Source organism: Amphiura filiformis, chromosome 5, assembly GCF_039555335.1.
Source record: "Amphiura filiformis chromosome 5, Afil_fr2py, whole genome shotgun sequence".
Lineage (NCBI taxonomy): Eukaryota > Metazoa > Echinodermata > Ophiuroidea > Amphilepidida > Amphiuridae > Amphiura > Amphiura filiformis.
In genome coordinates this window covers 39,899,964-39,917,184 of record NC_092632.1, presented here as the reverse complement: position 1 = coordinate 39,917,184, position 17,221 = coordinate 39,899,964, and the positions used below count along the sequence as shown (strand labels likewise).

Genomic DNA, 17,221 nt, shown 5'->3' with positions numbered 1-17,221 from the left:
TTTTAAATGCATATACTATACACTGTACTTGTGCATAATTTGGACAAGTCTCCGAGATAATATTAAATTATAGCCTACACCAGATGCAAACCAAATAAGGATGTTAATCGCATGAGCTAGTACATTGTATGTCTCCAAACATTTTCTATCCATAACATTATTCGCTTCGATTAGTTTATGTCATAAATATTTTTGTTAAAAACCGGACAACTTTCTCTCTCCGATGACAAAACCCGATGCATATTTGCATGCATCACAAACTAGCAGCGCTTATTAATCACACCGTCTGTCATTTAAGACTCGGCCGTCTCAAGATGCACGACGGTTCCACAATTACAGAATTACGGAGTTAGAATTAATTTACCATGCCTGCTTGTGAATTAATGTTTATGCAATTTAGCTATGTGTAGCTACTGCTTCTCATGTATATATACTAGCTGGAATTGCAAGAATTGTGTTTATACTGAGATGAAATAAAGGAATGTTTCACCATCACCATCATCAGTATGTGTAATATTCAATGTTACTTAAGTTGCATACTATTTACATGCCCTAATGGGAAAAGCATGTCTTCTCCGTCAAATTGGTTTTAAGGATGTATTTGATCAACAGGAGAAAAGTAAAAATAATCCACGTAGTTAATGAAAATTATATTGATCTGTCGTGTTGCGCAAGATTAGTTGGGAGTTCACTGACATAGTGTATACGTGTTATTTTTTTTAATGCTTACTTTAGCGGACAGATTTCAAGGCCTCGCAATGCCAACTTAAAAACACAGTAATCTTCAAGTATGTTTCAAATTTCTTGTCCAATGTTCATTTAATGAAGGGTGCCCTGCATGACAGTGTAAAGCATTCTTGTGCATTATAATGCAATTAAGTGCAAGTTAAGTGCGAACACAATATCTAGCCCTCTTCCCAATATCTGACTGTCTGTCAGCTCTTTCTCTTCTTGTTCCACCTTCCTTTAACCCATTCTTTTTTTCTCTTCCTTTTCCTCTTATACATGTTTTTTTCTCTTTGCTTTCCTTACTTTTCCATTCTCTCACCAATTCCTCCTTTCATGCCTGATTATTCTCTCTTACTGTACTTCTTTACTTTTTCTATCGCTTACTTTCCATCTCTGCTACCAGGGATGTGATTCCAACAAAAACACTTCAAACCCACATCACTTTCCTCTGATGCATATTCCAAGAAAATCAAACCCTAAATATTGACTATCTGTCATTCAAAAACACTCTACAGCCCAATGTTGAAAGTATTTTGTGCCATTTCTGAATGGAAGTAATTTTGAATCTGAAAATAACCCTCCAATCTCATCCCTCAAGAGTAACCAAATGTAAACCAAGTACTTCCTTAATATGCGGTTACATTAGTAAATCAACTGTACATATGCACAATAGCTTTTAAAGATTTTGCAATGTTGGCGTGATGGTGAAAATTCATCAAAACACCAAAACTTGTTATTTAATAATTGCATTTGGTTTGTAATTTGACAGAAATTGATAATAACAAAAAAAATAGAACAGCCTAACATTTTCCATATTCAATTCTTTTCAAATAGAGTAGTTACACCAAGTAGTTACACCGGAGGTAACTTAACTCTAATATTTCGGTCCTACATTTAGGGAAAGCAACTTGATGTAGAACTTGGTGTCATCTCAGTACTATTTCCAAATCCTACATACACCAACACAGTCTGAAACACCTAGTAAAACCTTTAATATGCTTTTAAATCAAAATCTTAAGATTTACTATTTGTGTGGACATGCCTGTAGTATAAACATGGATTTGAAATTGTTTCCATTCCTGAAACTTTCAAATCATCTGCAACATGAGCTGGGATGGAATTTTGTAGCCAGAGGAAAACGACATTCAATAGAGCCTCCACATCGTACATATCATAAATACTGATCCATATCAACACATTTTCATGCTATCAGTTAAAGCATAATTTATCAACTATGGTCTTTTAACTCATTTCTTTCTTTTTATAATTACAGTTTATTTCAAGTATGATGAAAAACCATCACCTTCAATGAAATTTAAGTCATTGATAGCTATGATAATTCATCAATTACTAGGATAATTCATTTACGTATGCCATAATCTTTCCAAAGCCATCATCATGACTATGCGATCATATTACATACAGTAGGTATCAAATTGAACTATCCATAGCATTTTTCCTCAAGCATAGTATTTGTAATTGCCCAATGCCTCATAATCCCATCCTGGTTATTTGTTGGACGTCAACCAAATAAGTATAAATTAATACAAATTATCTATTATATCATGAACATTTCCTTTTTCAATTATAACTATCCTGGTCAAATCAAAACTAATATTATATCAAGCATACCACTGGCAATTGCACTTCCTATTTAATGCAAACCTTGAAGCAGGTCCATTTCCTACCACAAAAACTGGGTTATGGTTAAAGGAAAACCATAGATCTGTTTCACAACATCAAGGTAAACAGATTGTTGGCGGCAAGTAAGCATTGAAAAGTTTAACCTCATGAGCACTACCCGCCGATCTAACATTGCCTCTGATTGGTCAATTACATGATATCTTCACTTTAATCACCAATCAGAATGGCGCTTTGCAAATAATTCACCCCACTTTGGTGAAATTATTCTAACAATGTTGCTGATTGGTCCAATTGATAATGAAAAGTTCTTTTTGGCCAATAAGCAGTTAGTTCTCATGGGGTTAAAGATGAAGCTACTCTGTGACCCACAGAAAAGTGAATTACAGTTGATTAAACTTTTGGCTACTTGTGTACATCAAAAGCTAAATATAATTATATTCTATAAACATTTCATCAGAAAATCCTATTAAATTCGGTCCTACTCTTGTGAGCAGTGGCATAGCGTGGGTGGGGTCACCAACCTTGATCGGGGGAGCACCAGGTCTTCGGCAAATGTTCCTATATATATGGGATTTAGATCGATGGAGGGGGGTGGGCAGATGCCCCTGTGCTCCTATGACACTATGCCACTGCTTGGGGAGATCAATATTTTACCCTAATATGGGGATTGATGGAATATATAGTGAGAAACATTCTCTTCCCAGCAACAAATGATTGGTGTTTTGTCACCGAAAGGAAAACATAAAATTGCAAAAATGTACGGGAAAAAGGGGAGATAACAACATGTTAAGCATGAGGGGGAAATGCAAATTATTTTCAACTGAAGGTTTGAATTACTTCCCATTTCCATTGACTTTGGACCTAACACGTAATTAGCAGGTTTTGATCAACATTGGACAAGTTCCACTTCCATATACACCAAAATATATGTTGTGGGGACAACATCAAACAATCTACTCCCAGCCTGGTATCATTGAAATCTACAGATTCATGCCAAGCTTCCATACGTATCTATAGTGTATTCCTTCCATTTCCCATCTTGCATTTAATTGACACTGCAATCAACTACCAAAAACCAAATCATACCTTGACTTCATTCAATTCAAGCATGAAATACCCAATCATAATCTTCTACAACATTTTCATAAACCCTACCATTGATACTTTGATACAGAGTGATTACAGCAGGAGCCAAGTTAGTCCATTATGCCTATGTTCAGGAAATCCCACATCAACTTTTATCTTGTCAGAATGAGCTATCTTTCCACCATGCCTACAAGACATGACGTCAAGACCAGGGCAGATGACCTAACTCTACTATGTTTATATTTTACTGCAGAATGATGTATTCAATTTGGAACTGTTGAGATCAGCATAGGCCCTTTAGATCTATAGTATTACCCAGTAGCTTACAAATCTTTTCTTGTCAGCTGTATCAGCTCAATTTGTGTCCAACTTGAACCCAATCGGATGCAACTAAGTGAACAATTGCTGTATGTCAAGGTCTCGTTCAGAGCCAAAACCATTCAGGACTCATCCAACTTCCTCTCACTATAAAGTGAAATACCCCATATGTGGTGTGAAGTGAAAGAAAACATGCACATTGGTTTGCCATGATCTTAATTTAGAATGGCTGATTTCACTCATATTTGAATTCGTAGAATAGTTGCATACTGGTGTCAGTATGTATGGGATGAAGTGCTCCATCTGCGGTTTTTGAAGTGCCATTGTTTCAAGTATCCTCAGACTAAACAAACTTTGACATGTTTAGATTGAACCTGAACATGAATTATGCACTTTTTGTAGTATTGCGCAAACCTTCAACACGTAGGCCTATATCCAAAATTAGAAAAGTCCAATCCTTCTTTTACTTTAAAAATGTTTGCAATATGGAATGAAAACTTTATCATAACACAAAAGTGGAAATAAATTATGCAAGTTAAAACTCGATTTGGCATTTATACTATTGTATTTGATATCGGAAGCTACTACACTACTCATTCATCTGGTTTAGTTCTGAAAAGAAACTTTAATGAATGCATTCTAACTTTTTACCCTGAACCACAAACTTAATCACAATAATGAATTTGAATTCAAACTTAATACCAAGAATGAATTTAAATTCAAACTTAATCCCAAGAATGAAATTGAATTCAAACTTAATCCCAAGAATGAAATTGAATTCAAACTTAATCCCAAGAATGAATTTGAATTCAAACTTAATCCTAAGAATGAATTTGAATTCAAACTAAATCCCAAGAATGAATTTGAATTCATGGTTCTTAATTTAATTAATTAAGATATAATTATTGTATACTTAATTGGCAAAGGTAACTTTAATATGAAAGTTATTTTCATGAAGACTTCTGAGGGGTTTAGGTACTTGGATTTTAAAAAAAATTCAGCCTTAGAAAACATATTTATGAATAAATATATCCCATGCAGGATATCATCCCATCGTCTCTTTGTCCTATGTGCTGCTCTTCAATTCAATAACACCTAGCTAGCCATCTTCACACCAGTTCATGTTACATTATACTCAATGCATGGCAATATATAGAGATATGTGTCAACACTTTAAGATGTCAGCTTGTATCTGACTCATTGGGACCTTATAGTTCTGGTCTTGTTCATGTCAAAATAGGTGTGTAGTTGGCTTGATTTTTATACACACTGACTCCAATGTAGAAAGGTTATTGGAAAAGGTATTGCTTGCAAGATACTCCCAGTATTCAATGCCTGTTAAATTGTAGGAATAAATCTGGGATATTATTGGGGCACTAGCTCTAGAGCACAATAATCCTAACTCCGCTGAGGCTTTTTAGCGGAGGGGAAGGAAAGAAGTCACAGTTTCTTGCTCTTGTAGCCTTTTGTGGCTATTGGTTATGTTTAATAGGGTTAAGTAAATATACCAGCACTGATTTTTAATAGACATAAACTTCCTACATCACCAATATTTAAAAATCAGAAGGTTCAGATTGCATATACTCATGAGACACTGTCATGAGTTTTTTTTTAATACTTCTGTACTATTAAATTTTACATTCAGCAACTCAACCGACATCTTCAGCAGATGCTATTGCTCTGAAAATACCTCGTTGCTAGTGATGCCAGGCCGGTGAAAGCGCTCTGGTGAGTGTAAAATTTAGTAGCCTAGAAGTAATATAAGGAGAAAACTCATTATTGCTATCAAATTTCAATTCAAGATTAGCAACTGTACTTGTCTGTAGCATGACATTCAGTTTTCCCTTTCCACCTCTTCAAGAGTCAATGATGCTTATATGCATGAGATTGAGGCTGACTTGAGGTGCCTATCAGGACATGGATAAGTGATCATATGTCTGACTCAATTGGTGATCACTAACTAAGCAAATACAAATCTACAACTTCTTGCATATATTTCATGAAACTATAGCAGTCAAGAAAATTTTTGTGCAAACAAAAAATGCTTGACTGCAGCCTGGCTTGGCAATGTATGGATATACTGCAGCATCAAGAAATGGGTCACATATGATGCATATACCGACCCCGCATCATAATGCATGTCTTGACTTCAAAAGTCTATTTTGAGAGACCAGCGAGCAAGACGAAATACCAGATTGTTGCACGCTTTATATCCGGTTCTGGTTAAAACCAGAGTATCACTTACATATATACTTTTCTTTTCAGTAAACTTTTAATGCTTTCAGCTGTGCAATGATATCAGTCTTGGTTGACAATTTCTAAAAGATGCATGGATAAATGTCTGTGGCTGGGGTCTGTGGTTCACTTGAGAATGTCATGCGGAAAATGTTTGCTTTTCATTTCTTGATTTCTTCCCCTTATATAGTAAATATGTTCAAGGTAATTAGCAAGGAATGCACTCTTGTCAAATCCTGCTGTGGCTCAGAGTACAGCTGAGACAATCCTTTTGATGCATTGATATTTTATTCAAGTTTAATTTCTTTTTCCAGGAACATTTTATTTTAAAATGCAATTAAAATGTGAGATTCCTTTCCCAAAATTGAAAAGCAAATATAGAGAATTTTTATTTTAATATTAAGATGAAGTGGCCCTCACATTAATACAAAAAGCAATAATTTGTACGACCTAAACATATCAGTGATATAATGACACTAAATTCTTGGAACCAACCATAATCACAAATTGCAAGTATTTTATTTCCAATTATGATTGGCAAGGATGGCTTCCAGCATCCCAATGAGAATATGATAACAATACTTGCAGCTTTAATACAGGCACATAGCCAGAATCTTGTTCACCCCGTTTTACTTTAAATTAGTTTTTTGAAATCCGGGTTTACTTCTTTAAAAACTTCTCAACCCATTACAATCTGCACCCTTTGTACCTCTCACACGGAATAACTATATTCAAAGAAGTCAAAGGCCTCTCAATGGCCTGCTGAAAATACAAAATCATTTTCTGACACCTTCAATTTCCACTATTTCATCACTGTGAGCCAGCAAAACATTCAACTGCAGGCAGTCATGCAAATTTTCCTTCATGATAATTTTTGAAATAAAACTATTAATATATCAAACTTTCAAAACAACAATTAATCAAGATCAGCTAGTAAAATGCATCAAGTACTAACAGGCCTGATACAATCTAACTCTTGACAATATTTTTGATTATGTCAACCTGCGGGCGAATTTAATGTGAAAATATATGTGCTGAGTGTGTAAAAAAGGTGTCCATTCATGCTATAATTACCTCTAAGCCGACCATCTGACTCTGTATCTCCTGTACATGAACAGCCACCTCGTGTTTACGCTTCATCTCATTGATATGATGCGCCACGTAGGTCATAGCGTCTAATGCATCTTGGATAACATCGTAGCCATCAGCATTCACATTTAAGTGTTTATGCATATCCTGTAGTATGAAATATAGTGAATAACAGAAAGAAAAAGAGAAGATGAGAAACGCATGAGTTTTATGAATTATTTGATATCTGGCTTTAGGTTAGTTTTTACCAACTTCTTCATTTTTAGCTGATATTGAAGTTGTTATTGCTACTTCTGTGATTTACTCTGCTCTGTGATTTGCAATTTTGTCTTCATATTTGAAAACAGATCCACCTGGGAACAATAGCAAAATAATTGGATCACTTCAAATGGCTTGATCTTGTTCTCCTACACTTATTATTTTTGAAAAATTAATAAATCCATTATAACTCTGTGAGCATTCTGTAGATGTATTCAGTGAATGATTTTTATTTCAAACAACTTTTAGATGCCTCATCCCAATGGCATAGTTGAGTTCAATAACCTCAAAACAATCATACATGTAGTGCAAAATTTGACCTCAAGTTGCAGAGTATGAGTTTTTGTACCCAACTTTTCAAAGCTCATTCAATGAATGTACAAATGTATTGGGGTTAAAGAACTGTGCCCTGATAGATGAGCATGTTGTGAATCCTAGTGAATCATGACATGAACCATCTGAAAATCTGTTGAGGACATTCACCGACTCTCTGTACATTTCATCTTTACTTGTACATGTACGTTTGCATGTCCATTATAACATTGAATTTGCTACCTAATTAAATGTGATAGATGAGAGATTTGTTCCAAAATCTGGGGTGTGACTACTGGCCGTGGGGGTATATTTAAAAATACAAAATGATGACAAATACACAAGTCCTTATATAGGTGAATGAAGTTGTAGACAATTTATTTTGAAATACACGTTGAAACACAAATGATGATATAAAATATTTACAAATGATGAACCACTAGTATTTGATCAGATGGACAATCAAATAAAGTATAAGAGGTGAGGCCAGCATGGTCTTGACTTGATGGTGGTCAGTGCTGGTCTGACTAGCACATGGTCAAACTGCATGGAGAAGCACATATTATGGGATGGGATTACCATGGTTACCAGGTGTAACTTGCAAGGGTGGCACAATTTGGGGATAGGCAGGAAATGGTCAAGGTTAGTGGTCAAGGATGGTGATGTAATGTTAGGTATGGGAAGCAGTTAGGGTCAAAATGGGAAACAAAAACACATTGGGTATGGAAGGCAACACAAGACAAAAACATGAAATATTATGACCGTTACATTCACCTCCGCTTTGAGAAATTACGTCCTCGGAATTTACTATGATATAACAATTTTGTGACATGGTACACACAAATTTTAGAGCATAAAACAAAACAGAAATTGCAAGCATTCATTAAAGTACTTTTTGAAAATCTTGGTAAAAGAATTTCTTTCTAAATGCGGTGCAAAAACAAAATAACAATGACATAACATGAGTTCAGTAAACAATACCAATCTCGCTCAGGAATGTTTTGAGAATTAAATTTGTCTATAGATATGAGATTGCAGTTTTGTGCAATCTCCAAACTATTCAACAATAACAAAAGCCTGAACATGTTTCGCGACCATGATCTGCGTTTTTCCTACCAGATCCATGTCTACAACAAAGCCTTATAAGTCACTATGCTGCTGAAACATAAAAAAAAGGAGCATGATATCCGTTTTTTTCCTACGATATCAATGCATATACATAAATACAAATACCAGGATGCCCGTTTTTCCTACGACATCCATGGCAAATACAATAAACACAAAACACACGGTATCCATTTTTCTATGATACCAAATACCTTAAAACAGGTAAAATATACTTTGAATGTACCATATCACATCATAAACACAAAATGTAAACAATGCCAATATCTTATAATATTGCCAAGTATGTTTGTTTGGATGTAAAATTTAGAATACTAGTAGTTTGATTCGACGCATCATATAAAACAAGAATAAGCTAAAACTACAAATTTAAAAGTGGGTGAGCCAAAAATGCTCCTATCTTTTCAAAACACCCAGAACTTTTTCTAAACTATACATTTTTATAATAACGGGTGGGGTTCTTATACCAGTTTATACACACTTCCCTGCTTGAAAAAAAATGTTGTCCACGACATTTTGTCAAAACGAAAGCATGGACATGATATCAAAACAAACAAATCAATTCACAAATAAACAAATCATAAACAATAGCTAAAACCTAAACAAAAGCAGATGAGCCAAAATTGTTTTGAAAAACTTAGAATTTGTCAAGACTGTACCTTTTTCACAATTTAACGCAATGATCATAACACATATTTTAACATTCAAACACTTCAAAGTTCATTGTCATGATCAATACATTTTGTGCACAGCCCAAACTATAAAACTTGTTTTTGTAAAACTGTCATGAATACTTTACATTTCCTACCATAACCTCAGAGTGAAACATAAAAAGATAAACAATTATTTAACATGTAAATAAATAAACTATTCATCAGTCCAGTCAAATCTGCAGATATAGCAGGATGTAGAGTTCCAAATAACATGTAATAAACAGTTAATGTCATTGATGAGATCTGGATCAGAATAAACTAGTTAGTTGTTTCCATATGGTTGGTACTGGAATTGAGTCTGCAAGATTACGTGTATTTACTGTTCTGTCCATATCAACAAAATGATGCGATCTTGGTCTTACAGTTGGTTGTTTCACAATAGGAGAACTTGAATCAGAAGGTGGCGGATCATGTGCCAAGTTCATGGAGTTTATAGCAGGGTGTGCAGTAGATGATGAGCTGATTCTTTTGTGGTCAGAAGCATTTAAATGATCATTTACAAGTCCAGTTCCATTGGGTGAACATTCTTCATACATATGATAAGTGTCTTGCAGTGGTGACGGGGATACCTTTGAACTTGATATTTGAACTCGGGGTTTGCAAAGTTGAGAGTTTTTACTGGCATATTCACTACCTTCAACGTGCTTACCACCAGGCCCCGACAAACGTACAGCTTCAAGAGTGGTTTGTTTTGTGTCCACAATGTCAAATTCAACAAGTTCTCCCTGCTTTAGACTAGTCCGCTTGTGTGCAGGATTGGGCTTTGATATATTCGATACATGTATGAAAACATCCTCCTTGGAATCTGTGGTGGTTATATATCCAAAGCCCTTCTTCACATTGTACCACTTAACTATACCCTGTACAGCCGTAGCAATTGGTGTTTGAGTTGGTAACTTGACTTTGGACACAGGTATTGGAACACAAGAGTTATCAGTTGCTGATTTCAGACATGTACATTTTGATACTTTGCGCTGGAGATCAATCACCTCGGTCTCCAACCGTCGAAGACGTCCCAATATGCTCTGCACAGACTTTGGTGCCATGATGATGTTGCAAGTTATCAAGAAATCAGTCCAGTTCGTGGGTATTTACCCTGGCCACGTAGTCACAAGTTCCAAAGCCCCACGTTGAAGGCGCCAATGTGATAGATGAGAGATTTGTTCCAAAATCTGGGGTGTGACTACTGGCCGTGGGGGTATATTTAAAAATACAAAATGATGACAAATACACAAGTCCTTATATAGGTGAATGAAGTTGTAGACAATTTATTTTGAAATACACGTTGAAACACAAATGATGATATAAAATATTTACAAATGATGAACCACTAGTATTTGATCAGATGGACAATCAAATAAAGTATAAGAGGTGAGGCCAGCATGGTCTTGACTTGATGGTGGTCAGTGCTGGTCTGACTAGCACATGGTCAAACTGCATGGAGAAGCACATATTATGGGATGGGATTACCATGGTTACCAGGTGTAACTTGCAAGGGTGGCACAATTTGGGGATAGGCAGGAAATGGTCAAGGTTAGTGGTCAAGGATGGTGATGTAATGTTAGGTATGGGAAGCAGTTAGGGTCAAAATGGGAAACAAAAACACATTGGGTATGGAAGGCAACACAAGACAAAAACATGAAATATTATGACCGTTACATAAAATATTACTGTGGTCAGGCTAAGTGCTTTACGCAATGAAAGTCTCAAAAGCTCCCATATAAATAATAGCTGCTTTAAGTTGAAAATATAGGAAGCTAAAGAAATTTTCACACCTTTTGCACAAACTTTAGATATACATCCAGGATGACAACATAATTTTCTTGTTTTGAAGTCCAAAGCCTGAATTCTTGAATTAAGGAAAAGGACATGTGGTGTCATGCATGCCCCAGCACTTTTGTTGACTGTTTTAGTAGAGAAATGTCATGATGGTTTCGAAGAAGAAATCAAGACAAATAAGACCATCTCTCAAATGATGCTGAGGCAGCATTGAGAAAGGAAGCCTGCAGAAAAACACAGTATGTTTTCTCCCTGCCAGCTCTCATTTAAAAATGTCACCTGATGACTTGCCTCAGAAATCAATTCTTTAAAGGTATTTATCACCCATGTTGTATCACTGTAAATACGATATATGCTTAATAAATTGCAACTGCTGAATGTACAATTGACATCTACATATTTCAGTTGATATTGGTGTCATTGCCCATTGGCCCACGGTCTTAAATCTAACTCTTTGAATTATGATCATATTGCAATATAGTAACACATCATATAATAAATTACAGCCCACCCAAAATTATCTGATTATCTATCATTTGGTTCTTCTCGGAGAAGTAAACACATAGCTTTTTCTATTCTCTAATTTGCCACACATCGGTTGTAAATCTGACAAAAATATATTTGTGAGAATATGTACTTGTTTTTCTTTCCAAACTCATAAATAACACTACCTGCTAGCAACATGAAAGATAACCTTTCTGGATAAGTTACAAACATCAACCAAATCAAAATAATTTGCAGAAAAAAACGAAGAGCAACGTTTGCACTGTAGAATGAGGTTATTCATACTATCATTTTTTTTACATCTCACGCTCTCCAATATTGATATAAAATTGGACGGATTGAGTGTGATACCTGAATTTATCGATTGAGCTAGAGTTTTCAAATATCATGCGACGCAAGTCGAGCGTGATATTTGAAAACTCTAGCGAGACTGATAAATTCAGGTATCATGCAAAATTATCCGTCCAATTTTATCATTATTATGTCTTCAGAATCTTTTTTTGGTCAAAAACATCATTTTTAGTAAAAAAAAACATGATTTTTGGTCAAAAATGTGATTTTGGCCAAAATGCGACTCTTGGTCAAAAATGATTCTTGACATGATTTTTAGTCAAAATATGATTTTTGGTCAAAATGTGATATTTGGTGAAAAATGTGATTTTTGGTCAAAAATGTGCTTTTTGGTCAAAAATGTAATTTTTGGTCATGGCTTGTCATATTTACAAAAAAAATCACACCAAAAGAGACTTTTACACATAAAGTATATGAACTATGCATTCTATGAAGAGGCTACAGATATGAAAAAACCCTGTAGCTCCAGGTGACCGATACACAACTTGATCAGACAGCCAGGTTATGTACAAAGTATAGGAGCCCAGATTCTGAAGACATAATAATGGATTTAATCATTTACGATGAGAGAAGTGTCATATGTAGCAATGTAATAGTACACATTGTCAATCTAATATGGTATGCATGTACCATACTGCTTTACGGATAACATGAACCGACATGGGTGCCTGCGGGAGAGGAACTCACATTCCGGCAAAGCATTTTAATTCAAGGAGTTAACCAAGTATCAATTCATAACAAGCCTAATGAATATGCTGCTGAAGCAATCTGCTCAAAAACAAGAAGATGAAATGGATAACCTTTTTTTGAAATTGTTCACTTTTTGAAATGAAATTCCAAATCTCAGGGGAAAATATTAGTAAAAGAAAATCTTAATGCATACTATTCTGAGCATTAACAATATTAAGATGTGGGATCACCTAGGCTCTTACAAATTACTTGCACACTAACCCACTCCCCCCCCCCACACACACACACAGCAAGCCTTGAAATAAGCAGACTGGAACCAGGAGCAATTTGTTTCGAACATTGCTCCTGGTTCACTGGGATTTTACAAGAACCAGGAGCAATTTCTGAAGAAACAGGAGCAATTTTCAAATATTAAATTCTTTTCTGCATATACAATACAGCATACCAGCACAACTGCATCAAGTGCAAAACTGTAACCAGGAGCAATTTATTTTAGAAAATTGCTCCTGGTTCATGTGAATTTTACAAGGACCAGGAGCAATTGGTGGCTTTACGAGAGCAAATTTGCTCCCCGCGCCTGCTTATTTCAAGGCTTGACACACAGGCATGAGAATAGATTTCCATGACAAAACCAAAACAGGAAAATTCTGTAGAAGCAGGAAAAAGTGCATAAAATGTGGCCAAAATTATTCAAAACAGGCTAAAAATAAATAAAAATGCTAAAATCTAGACATCAAAAAAGCAGGAATTCATTTTCATGCCTGCACACAAATAGTCCAACTTGAAAGTTTAAACAAATTTTGGAGTGAAACAAAAAAGATATTTCCTTGTTTTTTTTCTAGCCAAATAATGTTTTTAACCCACATACTACAATGTATGTACAACAGCGGACATTCTACCATTGGAAAGTGAACTCCATTCTATTTATATTGCCCTTATTTGCATGACTAGCTTCATCAATAAATACCACGTCACACTGATGAGGACAGCTATTAAATTGCATGCTAATTACCAAAGTAATGTTGTACAATATCATCTCTGGACTTTGTTCACTCAATTAAACTTCCACAACCTTTCAGTTTTATATCATTGATATATTTTGTTCCAGAAAAAAAATGTTGTGTTGGATATCATTACATATCATATAAATTGATTGTGTTGCTCTCGTGTTACCTTATTACCAGTACAATTTTTTTTTATTTCTGCCGGAGGCATTATCTGACTAGCATCAATGTGAAACTTCAGACGGTGTGACATGTATAGTAAAACAAAAATAGGCGTATACCGAGAGTATGGGAATGGCATGTCGGACATTGGGTTCGTTAATAAAAGGCGGCATAGGTCAGAGTGGTTTAAGGTTTCATCCTAACAAACAAATGAACCACCCTAGTCTAATTGGTGACAGTTGACCAACCCTTTCAATTTAATCCATACTGATCTCTTACACAGGGCATGTTATCTTACTCTATTTAGCTTTACGACTGGATATTGATGCACCATGAAGAACGGCATCGTTGGCATTGTAATTAAAAGCTATATTTATCGTCTGCCTTCACAATTGAAGCAAAACAGTGCAATTATCTCCAATCAAGTCTAATTGGGTAAAGCACAGTGTCTTCATATCCTAGGTAAACAGATGGGGAGACATGCAACTCAACTGTATGCCATCAGTCAACTTCAACTCCATTCAAGTATGAGTTCATCAGAAAAGGGCAAAAAAATCAACCTTTTCCTGCATCTTATATCCTAATTGTAAATTAACTACATTTGTGATTATTCAATATGGTAAACAAACCTAGCTAGCCCCCATCTCCAGGGTCCCCAGACTTCTAGGTCTCACTATCTGAGGAGGAAATGAACCTTATTTTGATGTAAAAAGAGCTTAACCTTATTCTTATCACCCTGGCTGCCTCAGGAGCAAATGTACAGCAGACCTTTTGCTTCTTGGAGATCAGTGTACACCCAAGGAGTCCATGAGGTAAAGATATAGCTTTGTGATTAAAAACCTATTTGAACTGACCTTTGTGTATCACAATATCAGAGATGAATGATATCTTCATTTTGGTACATTTGATACAAGTATGCATTACAAAATTTGTAATTTTTGTCTTTGACAAAATTCACACCATTTTAAGATTCTCAAAAACAATTTGATTTTGATGTTCATCTTTCATGTTCATCCACTTTGGTCTTTTAAAATGATCCTACGATGGAACAAGACAGAGCAGGTTTGGCATAAGTTGCCATTCGCAAGCATTACAGACTTTTAATGCTTTTAATGCTATCAGATGAATACAAGAACTATCACAGACATGCCCAACCTTGTCACTGTAATGCAAGTATGTATAGCCAAAGACGTAAAACTCTCAACATGGAGGTTTTCAATTTGTCACAACACACTGTGCAATGCTTAAGGTTCCATTAAAAATTCAAACTTTCGAGTACGAGTGTGAGGCATCTTTTTCAAAGCAGGTTTCGCATCAGTACAGCTGCTATCAATGAATATGAAGCCAAACTCCATGCTTATGTGAATATATGGTGAACATTAACACCTACATCCAAATCTGAATTCCCTATTTTCACATTGGAAACTTGTAAATACAAGCCGTAGGCATTCTATAGGAAAGGCAACAAGCATTTCTAACATTACTATAACGCATGCCAATCTAGATTACGGTTTACAATGTATGAATGCCATACATCCCGTGTGAGTCTGCGATTTTAATGCATCCCTTGCATCCGTAGTTCTCCTGTGAGTTGCTAGTTGAGACAACACCGATTTATCTGTTGGTATTGTTTCCATCATAAAGGGGGTGAATTCCTAACATGCATTGACAGATGTTCTATTTCTTTGTGGACTTAAACTGTACCGATTCACTGAAATGTTTTCTGATAGAATCAGGTTGTCAGGATATTGTCATGTGCGATGCAACATGACTACAATAGTTATTGTTTCAAGCACAATTAGCCTCTATTGTTTATTCTTAGTCAGTGGCTGTGGTTTAACTTGTTAGCGCTGAATTTCATTGGTTTCCGCTCACTGTCTATCACATGGTAGCAACCGTGTTGTCGTGGAAGACACTTGTCGAGGTGCGAGTATGTAGTGCGCTCTAGAGCGTAATACGCAAACAAGATCGCATTACCTGGGCGCATTACGTGCAACTAAAACGGTAAACAAATTTCTTTCACTTCAGAAAAAATTGTTGAGGCACAAGTATTTAGCGCGTTCCATAGCATAATACGCAAACGAGATCGCATTACCTGGACGCATTATGTGCTACTAAAACAGTAAACAAATTTCTTTCATTTCAGAGTTTTCATGATGGTAACCTAATTTTTGCTAAATAAAAGTGTTTAGTTATTAAATAATATTGAACTGACTAAGAATGAGAATTAACGATACAAATTTTTTGTTTTTACTATCCTCTACCATGTGATCGACGACAGGCAATAGTAAAAACAAAAAGTCATATCGTTTAGTCTCTAAATAATCTAAATACTATTGTGAATATCCACCTTACAAGCAATATCTGTCTAGTACAAATTAAAAACAAAATAACACATGCACCCTGCTCTGCTGCACTTTTCCATAAACAAGCAGGCAGAAACACTGCTTGGATTACCAGTCTCAAGTCCCTGTGATGAAACCAAATAGGATATGAGCTCTTGGTACCTGTCAAAGATTTCTTCATTACGGACTTGGCCTCATATGCACATACCTGGCAAATATGATGCCTACTTTTTACTCATATCCTGTCTCACATGTAGGCTGTGACAGAGATGACTTCTGCTGCCCTCTTTTGTCAAACTTAGGCTTGGAAAGCCTAAGCATCCAAAGATTCTATAGCAGATTCAACCCATCGTGGGACGTTTTTCCAACAAATCCAGACTGCCGGTCAATCATTTGTACCTCGTCTTTAGCGTGATATGCATGATCGCCTGGTAGCCTGATGGATTGTTTGAAAAATGTCCCACGATGGGTTGAATCTGCTATACATCGTAGGCATACTTTATTGACACAAGCATCTGAATCCAGTGACTATATAGTCTGTAGGTGTAGTTTTCTATTATTAATTGACAAATTTGCCCACAAGCATCTTTTCACTGTTGAGTTCTGATCTGTGATCTGTCTCCAGCTCATCCTTGTCCATATCATTACAGTCACTGGCATCTGATCATCTGTGCATTGTGAATAAGCTTCCTGCCACTTCTGTTTTGTATCCCCTGTTTATATTTCTTAATGTTCACATAGATAAAAGGAATGTGGCTTGTTGAGCTCCTATAACAATTGTTCTTTTTGCCAATTACAGGTGATTTTCCCAACTAAAATTCCTTTACGCAATTTTTGATATTTTGGCTATATTTCTATAATTGCCTCCTACAAATTT

General features: G+C 35.6%; 1 protein-coding gene across 5 annotated transcripts in view; it reads right to left on the bottom strand.

Moving 5' to 3' along the window:
- Positions 1-17,221, bottom strand: part of LOC140153112 (uncharacterized) — a 145,374-nt gene that overhangs the window by 29,228 nt on the left and 98,925 nt on the right. For all 5 annotated transcript variants that reach the window (XM_072175745.1, XM_072175747.1, XM_072175746.1 and 2 more), the window contains one exon: positions 7,087-7,248. In XM_072175745.1, the coding sequence (XP_072031846.1) occupies positions 7,087-7,248 (162 nt within the window). The remainder of the gene's footprint in view (positions 1-7,086; positions 7,249-17,221) is intronic.